The sequence below is a fragment of the Agrilus planipennis genome, unplaced genomic scaffold, assembly GCF_000699045.2.
Source record: "Agrilus planipennis isolate EAB-ADULT unplaced genomic scaffold, Apla_2.0 scaffold40, whole genome shotgun sequence".
In the NCBI taxonomy this organism is placed as follows: Eukaryota; Metazoa; Arthropoda; class Insecta; order Coleoptera; family Buprestidae; genus Agrilus; species Agrilus planipennis.
The window spans coordinates 576,513-589,501 of NW_020438938.1; the positions used below are offsets into that span (position 1 = coordinate 576,513).

General features: G+C 42.0%; 1 protein-coding gene across 9 annotated transcripts in view; it reads right to left on the reverse strand.

Annotated features, from left to right (window-relative positions):
• The window catches only part of LOC108740886 (homeobox protein homothorax), a 286,672-nt gene that overhangs the window by 13,369 nt on the left and 260,314 nt on the right, over positions 1–12,989 (reverse strand). For all 9 annotated transcript variants that reach the window (XM_025974404.1, XM_025974408.1, XM_025974402.1 and 6 more), the window contains one exon: positions 11,364–11,440. In XM_025974404.1, the coding sequence (XP_025830189.1) occupies positions 11,364–11,440 (77 nt within the window). The remainder of the gene's footprint in view (positions 1–11,363; positions 11,441–12,989) is intronic.

The following is a 12,989-nucleotide window of genomic DNA, read 5'->3' on the forward strand; positions in this document are numbered from 1 at the left end:
TTTTCGTTATAATGCATCGATAATAACATTAAATATTATACTGTTGGTTTGAACATACTATCGTTGGTGTTGTCCTGTATGTTGTACCGGAAGTAATAACGTTCAAAAATGTGTGGGAGAGTAGAACGGCGACGCGTCGCTTCCATTCAAAAAAAGCGTCATTAGGGAAGCGAACGAAAACGTTGGGATGCGTTGCCGCGGCAGATGCCGTTATATTTTCATTATAATTGCGTTTTTCGCGAATTTCGAACGAACCCAATATAAGAAGTGAATAATAACTCCATTAGGAGGAAACTGGAACGCGACGCGGCCCGGCGTTGGCGTCGGCGTCGGTAGCAGACGCTTGCCGAGAGAAAGAACGATTTGAAACTGGAACAACATTAGGCATCGATATCTTCCCGTTCGGGTGGCGCAAAGGCCAAGGGGAGGAAGAATGGAAGAGAGCGTAAGACCCGGTAATTGCATTTTCCATCGGAGTGTGCGGCGCGCAACGCCATGCAGATCACTTTTTAATGCAATTCCATCCATTATTCTGGCAGGCCATTAACACCCGCCTGATGCAATTTGGATCGCGCTTTTCAAAAGGCCCTTTTCGCCCAAACAAGAGCAGCGGTCTCCCCAACACCCCCACTTACCGGCATCCAATGTACACGTAGTTGTAGACACAGATAATATGTAAAAACACTTTCGTCAATCGTAAGGCAAACCTTAACTGATTTATTTAATTGGTTCATGAGTGATAACGACGAGACGTAATTGATGCCAGAGTAGTCAGTTCGAATCCGTCTACGGATTTAAATGATTCATCGTGGTAAAGTCCAAATTATTTGCCCTTTCCATTATAGGGGCCTACCGTGCCGTTTCTATCTGTAAATTATTGAGGAAAGAACAACTCCGACATTTATTCATCTTGCATGATCCTTCATGGAACTGTGTGTGGATGAGTGACAGCAACCGAGCGCGTGCTCGCTAGTGGTTGTTGGTGTTGGGACGTTTGACATTGCAGGTATTATTTACGAATACCTGCACGCAAACATGTCAACACATATACATATACTCAACTCTCTCTCACAGTCACACTGCCCACTCAGATCACTGCAATAATTAATGTCGCATGTCGAGAATAGTGAGCATTCCGAAAAAAAAAAAGGAAATCGACAAATGGACGCGTGTGTGGCTTCCAGAAATTATACGGATTTTCCATGCAATCAAACAGCTAGAGCCAGTAGCTCCATTACGACGAACAAGAAGATTAGGGCCTTCATTCTAGTTTGACGATCTTTGTTTGTTTCTAGTACTTTAGGTGCATTTTCCTGACAGACACAGTATGCATCGCGACGGACGTTTCGGGAGAGAGAAATGTGGGGATTGCGTAGTCCCCGTCGTCTCATCAGTTGTTCAATTGTATCGACGTTGTGTCGTTCTTGTCGTTATGGCGTTAGAAATTGAACAATGCATCCATTGTGCGGTGCAGCGTTCGTTTCTATGCGAGCGCCGCCGACTCAACCAACAAAAGAATCGACCACAATGTGGATATAGCCGATAATCACCATGCGATGCAATGCTCGGTAATACAGTATACTTTTGACTCGGATCGTCCTGAGATTTCAATAGTTATCATATCGTGTAAAGTACAATTATTCAAATGGATTCATTCATTTTTGAATGAAACTGATGGAAGTTTCTATTTTCTAGAAGTAAGAATCCTGTGGCCATCGGGAATTAATTTTATTGAATTTCTACTGATACCTACGGCTAGAAATTGTTTCATATTTAGATAGGTTCCCGTAATAGACCCTCATGGTTTTCTCAATCTTGATCCCTGTGTGGCAGTGGTTGAAGTCTTTTTGTTCGTTTCAAGTAATAATTACATGCGCTAATGCAATTTCAGTTATGTTTGCTTTCATTTAAACCAAGTTTATGTTAAACGAATGGTATGCCATCCCATTCCACCTGCTTTGCATACCCAAACGTACACCAACGTAGACACAGACAGACACACACATACGTACGCAGCAGCTGCCTCGCCATGCAATGCAATACTCCCTGCAGTCAGGCTCACCGGGTCTTATCGGTAGGATGCATCGCAGATGACAAGGGTTCCAAAAGAGTTTCTACGCAGTGAATTTGTGTTTTTATTGCCAGTTAATTCTTCAGGCTGTAAATGTTACTCTGTACATACATACGATACGTACTGCGTTATCCTTTTGCTTTTTTTTTTTTTCGTTTCTTGCATCTAATTTATACCACAAGCGTCTACTTCTCCTGCTGGCAGGATCCGCAGGATATGCTGACGATTGTGATGTGACCTGAACGAAAGTCTCGTAAGGATGTATGTAGAATACTTTGGATTATTTGACCACTTAGGAAATGTATAGGTTTATCATTAAAAACCAGAAAATCTTGTGGCGTTTCTTTTAGACCTTCCCGTTTTTGAGGGATAAGGTGGGAAGAAGTCGCTCGCGGCAATTGCGCCATTCTATCTTACTTCCTTCCGGCAACGCAGGTTGGTAGACGTAAAACTAATACCACCCCAATTTATCTACAAATATACACCTCGACGGCGTTACGCCGTGTTCGCAACAAATAACGAACCAGCTGTGCAATTAGCTGCCGCGGTATTAATATTGCAAAGTGCCTAGCAGGAGTAGTAGGCCCCGCCGTGGATGACTACGGAATAGCTTTAATTAAAGTGGCTGCCGCCGCCCGCAAGATACAGACAAACGAACAAGCAACCACCCCCGAATAACAACTACGCCCGCCCGCTGTACGTGTTCTCTTGCTTATGTAGGTATGTAGATACGTAATATCTATGCGTGTATTGTTTAAATTTATCGGCATGACTACGCAGTTCTTTCCACTACCTACCACTAGGAGAAAATTAACCCTAATATTTACGTCTTAGTTCGCCCCTGACGCTTATTACAGAGCGACGATAATCTCGAAACTTAATCTGATAGCGCTAGTGATTTCATAAACCAAATGATCTTACAGTATATTGTATGTACTACTTATTTAATATTAATATACATGAATGTTGTTTGTTTTTTTATTCGTTCTCAACATTTTTACAGTATTTTCCTTCTTCCTGGTTTTGATCTTCACAAGGATTACAAAGATGTTGGTATGTAAATTAATGTCATCGGTGCCGTTCTTAGTAAACGTGCAATAATACCGTATGATTTACAAGTGTGTACTTAATAAGGATTAAATTATCGTGTTATTTCGAAAGAAAATATCTTACCACTTAGTAACATATACATATATATATATATATATATATATATAATGTCCAACAGCATTACTTAAGTCTTGTGGCAACATTCTTTAAATTGCTATTCGCCAGAGAAAACGGCGTGGATAATAAGATACCGTAACTGACGCTTAATGAAGCAATTTGGGGACAAATTAAAATATTTAATTGTGAAAAAAGGCATTAAAAAGTTCACATCATGTATACTAATGGAAGTTGTTGTTGTTATGTTAAATAACAGTACCAAGAAACCTAAAAACTATGTGGTACTGAAGTAGTTTTGAGAAAACAACATCCTGCGGCTGAAAAGTATAGATGATGAGTGAGAAGTTTTAGGAGAACTTGTCCAGAAATTTTATAAAACTGAATTATAAAAAACTGTGACGTAAATTCATTTATACTCATTTTGAGTGAGCTGAAGTTAGAATGGAAAAAGCATCAAAATTGTACAGTTATAAAAAGGAATAGATTGTCAGAGTTCGAGCTGTACGATTAGTTATGTCCGTTGTTCGTAAAGATTACACGACATGCGCTAGTCCTGACAGAGCGTATTTTCTTTATTAAGAAATGGGCACAGTGAATTACAGCAAACACGTAGCCGATCACACCTGAAAAGGTGTAATTGCTACGCGGTTGCAAATGGTAGGCCGTGTCTTTCGCGATGGTACTTATAGGTACCTAGTATAAGTAATGAGAGCCGAGTGTTTACCCAGAACGTAAATAAACATTTCTCTTAATACGTGGATCTAAATCTTTCCGGTCGTAAAACATAGAACCTGCGAAGATACCACCTCATTTATCTCCTCCAATTACAAAACCGCGAAACATTTACATAAATACGTCCGACCGCGGCACACAAGAGTCGCAGCATCGCATCGCGGCGAATATACGACAGCGCGCGACGACGATTGCAGAAACGAGCTGCTGCCTCAATATAATGTCCTTGCTGACCCAGTTCATGATGTGTATGTACGTATTTGTGCATGTTGAAAATGTACACGTGCATTTCGCGTACGCGCCAACGGTCATAAAGCATAGATTTTTTTCAAACATCGGCAGCTCGTAATCGTAAATTAGAGAAATGATCGCGCTCGGTTAAGGATTTGTTCTTTGCAGATTGTTTCGCTATGCAGTCATCGAGGGCACACCACCACTTTTCTTCGCTTGTCTACCTACTTCACTCACTTGGGTCATTCCACAAATTTTTTTATTTCTGAATTTTGAGGACCTAACTGTAGTCCTGCCGATTTTCTAGTGTTTCATTTCGTGTACCTTCTGACGATGAGTGATTTCGGATGTTAGCAGATATAATGCAGCCGGATGAGCTTTTGTCGTTTTTCTCCAAGGAAATCATCTGAATGGAAATTCTTTGAACGATAGGAGACGCGGTTGGTTGGTTGGCGTCGTAAGGATTTTTGATACAACGCACATTTGATCTGCAGCCGAGTGGCATGGAGGAAAAAAGGAGGAAAGTTAAGCGCTCGAAAGGAGTAGAAAAGAGGGCGAGAGAGCGCACGGGGGATTCATTTGCGCCGGGAGCTTTTGGAAAATTGGTTTTGCTCTTTACCTGGAATTGAAGGGAATATGGGACAGGACGGCCATACATCACGGGTTTGGGATTACGACGGGCGTTCTTCTATCCCGGTAGATGCGTTCTTTATTTCAGGTCGGCTGGGCTTAGGGCTTAGCGGCAAGAACGAGGCAATAAATAACACTCAACCTGCTGCCTGCTGCCTGCTCCTGCTACTGCCGCTGTTACGATGATGTCGCCCTCTCTCTGGATATCCTTCCTATAGTAAGTAGGTAGGTTGTAGGCCTTGCGCCAGGAACGAAGTCCCGGCGAAGAAGAGCAGGAACGGAACACAAGCAAACGAGAGAGACCGCGGTGATAAATAAACACCTAGACAGCGGCCTGACAGGAGGAAAACTCGAATTGTAACGAGAACCACATGGAAATGATAAAGCAGCATGGATATTACCGATCTAATATCTCGGCTGCTTCAACCTTTCCCGTACATATTTTCCGTTCGAATATTTTTCATTGAAAATATCAGGTGCAAAATTTGCCCGTCATCGTATGCACTTAGAAATCGAATACACAAAAAAGGGGAATCGTCTGATCCTGTGGGATTTACTATTGTAGTTTCTCTGTTGATATTTTGTAAGCCAGTAATTTATACTTTGTCGCGTTATAACTGCCCCTTAGTTGTAATTTAACGCTTTTTCATAGATGGCGAACAAGAAGGCAATTCCGTTGCTTCGGTTCGTCGGCGTAGCGATGGCGACGTCGGTGGAGCGGTTGGCGGTGGCGTCGTGTAGTAGTCGGCGTCGGCGTGGAATAGCTCTCTCAGGAGTAATATTGGGCCGTCTAATAGCCTTCCAAACACCTTTTTAATGAACTATTGAAGGAGGAAATGAAAATAGGGAGTAGAAGGGCCGTAATGACTGCGCGCGCGATACGATGCGGCGCGGCGGCGGGCGGTGGATCCCCGGAATGTACACGTGCTCACCCGGCCGAGATATGAAAGTGATTCGTCTTACTTTAACCCTTTGATAGGGGCGTCACGACGCGTCGGGACGCGTCCCAACGGTAACATTAGCCTGCCGTAAACGGACAATAATTATAGGCTCCGTGGCGGACTCCCTTTAACCCTTTTACAGCATCTTCTGATAATAAGTCGACCAGGAATCTCTATTTTGAATCACAAAAAATTAATTACACTAATTTTAGATTGTGAAGTAGGTACTCTAAACAATAGCGAGTGTATATTTTGATTCTTGTAGGTAATATACTAGCTGTTGAAAGTGAATATTTGGCGAATACGGCTCTGCGCTTCCTAGAAAATTAGTCTCTCCACGTTGGCAATAGTGCAATTAGCTAAACGCTGCTAAGATACGCTGCCTCTTTACGGATAACTCTCGCTCCTTGCCTTAATTACTACAACGGGAGAAATACTGCCTTAAGAATGCACTTAAGTTTTAATTAGTCGCATGAATGAAATTTGTAGCGTTAGAAAGTTTAGAATTCGAGGCACGAACAAACGAACGAACGTGGAAAGAAAATTTGAGATGGAAAAGAACTTTTACTATAATAGACGTAAACTACACCATGGCGCAACAATACATGCATTATAAAATAACAAATGAAAACGAAGAAGGAAATTGTTATAGGTGTTTGCAGTAACTTTTATTTTGTTGGATGCACGAATAGGTACTATTCGGAATTTTGTTGATTGCGTTCTTCATTGGGGGCAATTTTCCTTTCCAATTAAACTTTGCGTCATGCGGCACAGGCTCGCGCTCTCTTTTTCTTCGCTATGCTCCGTGTTTCCAATTTATCGGGAACGCTGCGACCCTGGCGACGGCACCGGCACCACGGACACGGACCCCGCGCTTCCATCTATGGAAGTCCAAGTCGATGCGGTCGTACCCAGCGCATAGTTGTTCTGTTATGCCGCATTATGCCAGAGGAAAATCAGAAAACGCTACGAAGAATCTGATTAAGGAATTACTTCTTTCTTGCTTTCATTCTGTAGTTGCTGCTTGCACATCGGCGTTTAGATAGATACCGTGAGAAATATCGTTGCCAAGCTTGGTATTCAAACGAGCAAAAAATAAGACCATGTACTAGAATGTTTCGATAGAGGAGGGAAAAATGTACTTCCGAGATCAGCGATAGGTAAATACATGGGCAACTGAACGTGGAAATTGCTGAACGTTTTAACGAATGAATTTTCTGAACGAGTTCCTCTGTGTTATGGGATTGAACTCGAACACTTCCTCTGGGAGAAGTTAATAGGTGTTTATCACACAATGTCAACCTTTAGTTGCAAATTTCACATCGTATGAAAGGGATCCTGAAAACTCCAGAGCCAGCGGCACAACCATTCTAACGCAAGCCCATCCCTTTGGCTAAAAGCTCCTTGGAAACATACCAACAGAAAAGACATTTCCCTTCTTGTCAAAGCTCTGGACTTCAATCTCATAATTGAAGCCTCTCCAGATTCCATGCACCTCCTTGTCCCTCATAATCACTTTTCTGACAGATAGATACCGTGAGAAATATCGTCCCCAAGCTTGGACGACTTTTCAATGGACAGGAAGAAGGGTGAAGAAAAATTTAGTGGAAACCAGTTACTAGGATCTGAAATTTTTGGGATCGGAGACACGACGTGATATTAACCGGTACGATGATAAATTCTGCGATCGTATCCCGTTGATAATTACTTTATAAAAATCGATGACAATTAACGTGTGCGCGCGCTATGTGCGAACGCCATTTGTCCGCCCCGTAATCTAGTTAGCCGCGGCTGGGGAACAACTAATCTAATTATTGTCCAAGCTGATCGGAATTACAGAGATTAATCAATCCATTTTCATTCCGGAAATGTTTCTTCAAATCTAATCATAGACATTCTGTGCACGTTTCGTTTTTATATATATATACATATGTACGTACGTATATGGGTGTGCGTCCTCATCCTCTCTGTCTCTTTCTAAGTCGTCGATTGTCAATGTGAGGGTCATAGTCAGTATGTATGCTGTACATAAATGTAATCCCAGTTCCTTCGTTGATTGATTAGTTATCACTACAATATTGACGTGATAGCTTTTGAAAGTTTTATTACTACTGAATAACACGAAAATTTGATTACATCTTACTTCTTTTGATTCTATTCTGGGAATTGGGCAATTTAAGAATTGAGTATCAAATAATATTTCAGAAAACAGATGAGGATGGCGATTGTAAATAAGATATTTGGTACATATTTTAACAAACATCAAAGGCGGCGTCATCTATTGAAAAATACGTCGTGATATAGTGATATAGGAAAATTCATATAATAGTAATATGTCCAATAAACTTAATTTAAAGCTTTCGAGTTGTGTAACGCTTCTATCAAAAGATTTTGGGAGTTCGGGTAATTTAGGACGATTTTCAGAGAAGCAGGTGATATTTGAACATTCGTGTAATAACTTTCATTAAATTGAGGTTATGGCACATTTGGCTGTCGATTACGACATCTGTTGCCATATCGACGAATTATTTTGCGCCGCGTCGTTTAAAGTGTCGCCTCATTCTCTCCTATTGTAGTTATGTGTATGTGAACTCGTACGTACGTACGTGAGCGTGTTAGTTTTACGATGTATACGATTCAACAGCTGAGAATGACATATTGTCGGTTTTACGAGCGCACCAGTTTAGATAGGGTGATGTCGGTCGGTGGCGCACTTGGAGAGATAGGTGGCTCGCTCTCTTTATGAGCTGCATGGTCATTATACAAATTTGTATCTAATTTGTGTTCACTACGCGGTCGCGGTTTTATTCTCCGCACGTAAAACTGGCTTTTATTGGATAACCGTTGCGGCGCGACGCGGCAGGACGCGATGCGATGCGATGCGACGCGACGCGACGCGAAAGGACGTGTTGCGGTCGGCTGCCTCCCGTTTTTGTTAATTGAATCGAAACGTTGTAAAGATAATGGAAAATGAGGACGTATTCCCCCGGTTTATTCCTCTTTGTGGCGTTATAAAAATGCTGTAAACGCCACGCGCGTGAATTATGTCTCGAATTCTTCTGTCATAACTGTAATTTATTGCGTTAGCTGTCAATTTAGATTTACGGATTATTTTTAGTTAGCAGTAAAACGACAATGTAAATTATGTAAGCTGTAAAATTGCTAGTTGCGACCGAACCTGATGCGAAGAAGACGAACCGAAAGGGACTTTCTTTCAACTTTATAGTTTTGACTTGGTGTTTTATGATACGTGCGACACAACAGGTTGCCAACGTTATCCATCCTTCCCACTTCCATATCAATCTATCTATTCCGTTGAATGATAATATAAATTTAAATTTCCGTTACTTGAAAACGTTATTACCCTTCTTAACAGTCAATAAGCAGGTAATAACTGCAGTGCATTTTTTCAACGGATTAAATTATTTTAATAAATAGTGACGCAGGGTTCAGGCCAGCGTAGGTCCCCCGAAAGTCTCGAGCATCGTCGCACCCTCCCGTTAGTTTGCATAATTGTCGTCAGTTGTTATAATTAAACATTTAATGGCCAGATTCATACGGTGCGGGAGCTTAACCCCGACCATCTGAATCGGATCAACGACGTATATTATTAGCAAATCTCTTCAACCCTCATTTAATCCACACCTTCCAATAACTTTGTCGGAGGACGCTTAGCACCAGATGATACCGCGCGGATTGCGACGTCATGAATTTATTGAACTCGGCACACGAAATATTCGAGGGCGAATGCTCTGACTCGAATATGACTAGATGTAGATAAAAAACTTTTCCAATTGCATAATGTGCATCGTCTGGCGTTCAAAACATCCAGATAGATAGAGAAAATTAAGTAATTTAGGAAAGGTCTCTGGCCAGAGAGCGAAATAAAGAAAGAAGTTATAGTAAGAGAGGGCGAGTGAGATGGAACGTAGCTGCCGTCTAAGCGTAATTTCAACCGCTCGAGTTGATAACGACTCCCCTCGTGCGACGACAATTTATCACAGCTAGATGGCGCTCTGCATTAACCCAGGTGAACCCCCGCACGAGACAATGTCCCCGGGCGGTAATGCTATGGAGCGCTATGAAAAATGATGATGACATGGACTCGTGAAAACGAAAAAACTCTGGGGAACGAAAACTCCTGCCGTCGACGACGACTACCACACCACTGACTGAATGCATTTCGCTCGGAAAAATAACTTTAAATGCGTTCGTCTTTTGCTTCTTCATTGACTTTACTAATCATAAGGGACAGTCAAGATATCCATGACCGGGTTTAATAGTGAGGAATTATTCTCACGAAGGAATGAGAGAGTCGATTTTGTCGATATCTTCACCTCCTGAAGCAGGAAAACCCGAGTGTATAAATTAGCGATTTGGTCGGCCGTGAGAGGCAGTAAGGAAGTGTCGGATGGTCAGTTTTAGGGCCATAAGAGCGGCATCAAGGAGTGTTGGCGAAGCGTGTAGAACGGCGACGACACACATAGAGCGAAGCGTCTCGGTAGTACCGACGACAACGGCGCGGCGTCCGTTTTCTCGTACGTCGGACAGTAATCGCCCTCTTCAGGATCGTAAACATGCTCGAACGATCGTTCAGTCGCTGCAGGACAGCCCTTAATGGATTATTTGCAATCGATGTGGACTTGGGCCGCAGGGCGAGCAACCGACCACGCAAAAGTGCCCTTTTCTTCCCTTTAATTACAAAGACGAGGAGAGAGAACTTTCTTTGACCAATAAATGGTCCGCTTCGGACTCTAAATAACCGCCCGGTAACGCCGATCGATAGTTACGCTTGTTACAAAAAAACTTGAAATACGAAAGACGAAACGTTCTTCATTATTCTTTAAGATTAAACGCGATTTGTTGCTGATAAAGATAGACAGATTTTTTTTGACAAAAATAGGAAAATATAGGGGGTGGAAAATGGAACGAATGGTAGAAAATTAGGCGTAACGCTATTATAGATTTATCTCCCTAATTTTCGTAAATTTGTCGCGGCAAGAATGCAGCAATAAAGCCAATTTATTCTAAAAACAACGCTATCATTCGCAATAACATTCTCGCGCAAATGAATGTGCATTTTAACAGCGGAAACGTTTCGAACGGCGGCGCGAATTATTGCAAACATAATTTAAAATATCAGCAGCGAGCAATTAAGCAGCGGCGCACATACCGCGCGGCGAATCTACCACAAATTACCGCGCGTAGCGTGAATTATCGCGTTGCATTCGCGATTTTGTAACGTTTCGACGTTAAATTTAGAATGACGCCCGACCTATGTCCCATATCTTACACACCCACTACGCCACAATTTAAAAAAAAAAACAAATGTCTTTAGTCTTTTACATTTTACAATAGAGCTAAGTTGCTTGAGAAAGCAGTGCAACTCGTTTTGGTTGTATCTCTAATATTTGAAGTTAGTACACTGTGCACTTTACTCAAATCGCCTAAATGTTCAGTCAGTTAGACATTCTCTATAGTTGTTGTAGAAAATGCCAGATCTTACAGATTGACATATATATATAATTCGTTTTGTTCTTGGGCGGAAATTGCTTGCTAAAGGAAAAAAGAGGAAATTGAGTAGAACTTACCAGTTATTGACCTGAAGTATCGTTAACCCCGTGTCCTGCGCGAGTTGTTTCTTCTGGTCCTCCGAAGGGTACGGATGCTGAAACAAAAGAGAACGCAATTAGTTCGTCGTTCCAGTCAATAGCAATAAATGCTGAAAGGAATCGTACCAAAATGAAATATCATATGACAGCAGCCAGAAGGAACAATCCGAATAACACCTACGTGGACCTTGTTAACAACCCAGCGTCGTTCTGGGAGTCCGGTCCCCCTTATCTTTCGAAACAAAACCGAAAATTGTTGATCCCTTCCAGATATCGGATGAAGAAAAAAACAAAAAGAAAAAAAAAAATGGTTTCGAGGCAGGTGCAAGTGCTGCGGCGATACCGGATCCTGTCTCTTTTGTTGTTGATGTTGCGTGGCGGAGGAGTTGGATGAGGTATCGGGTTACCGTGTTTATGGGGTTTGCGTCTGAATATTAAAAAATAACTGGGAAACGCGGGATCCATTCAGTAGCACTGTCGGTTATTTGAGAAGGATCTCGTTGGCGGCGAGGCGACGGTGGCCAGCAATTGGATTAATTCAATGAAAGGAAGAAGGGTTGTTAATGCAATGGGGCACCAATATCTCGTTACTATGCAAGCTCGTTCCTGTCAGTCATCATTAGCGATTCTTATACAACAACCGCAAACCCTCGATCGATTATTATCTTGTTAAAGTGTTGCCACGGAAAAAGAATTAATGTGTTCTCGTGTAATGGTTCTCGAATTGTATGATATTTGAAAACAACAAAACACATCATTGGATCAACCAAAATTATTGGATAACGGATTTCCATACTTGGTTTCATTCAATAGACGGATAACATATTCAAATCAAGTTTCCGCAAAAAAAAAAAAACCGATAGTCGAAGAGAGGGTGCCTCGCAGTCATCATCAGATTCCGGGACGTTTTAGGGCAAAACGGGATCCGTTGTCGTCTGGCGTTACGTAGTACGTATTTAGATGGGTTTTATTGGCAATTCCATCCACAGGTCGGATGTGTGTCGTCAAATAACGAGTTCCTCGGGGCTTTAGATGCGGGAAAAGCGCGCGTCGTGGCGTCTGGAAACTGTCGAAGTCGTCACGCGTCTTCGAGTTCCGATACCGAACGCGATCTTCCTCGCGCGTCTCATATCTATCGGAAATAAACATTGGATCGAGCAAATCGTGCGAGACCACGGACCGTTCAGACTTATAGAACTGCGTACTTATTGCTTCCGGGTGAAGGAAAACACAACGCCCGATGCTTTCCGAATAATGCGCCTTTCCCTGCTTCACTACTTCGCATTATCACAAGAGGAAGACTTTACGTTTTCAACTGTGATTTCTCAGTTATTCCTTGAACGTGAAGTCAGGAAAAATTGCAAAAATACCACAAATTTCATTACTTTAATACAAACGTACATGAGGCTTAACGACAAGTCATAAACAAAAGGGCTTTGGGCCTTTTTAATGCAAATTTAGATCGTCAGAACAGGAAGAAAAATAGTAACAACAAAGAAGTCGGATTCGAGTTTTACAATCTATATAAAGAATAAGGTACGTTGTACGTAGAATAAAATAAACAAACAGAGAGGCGGTAAATAATGCAGCACAGAGGGCGATGGG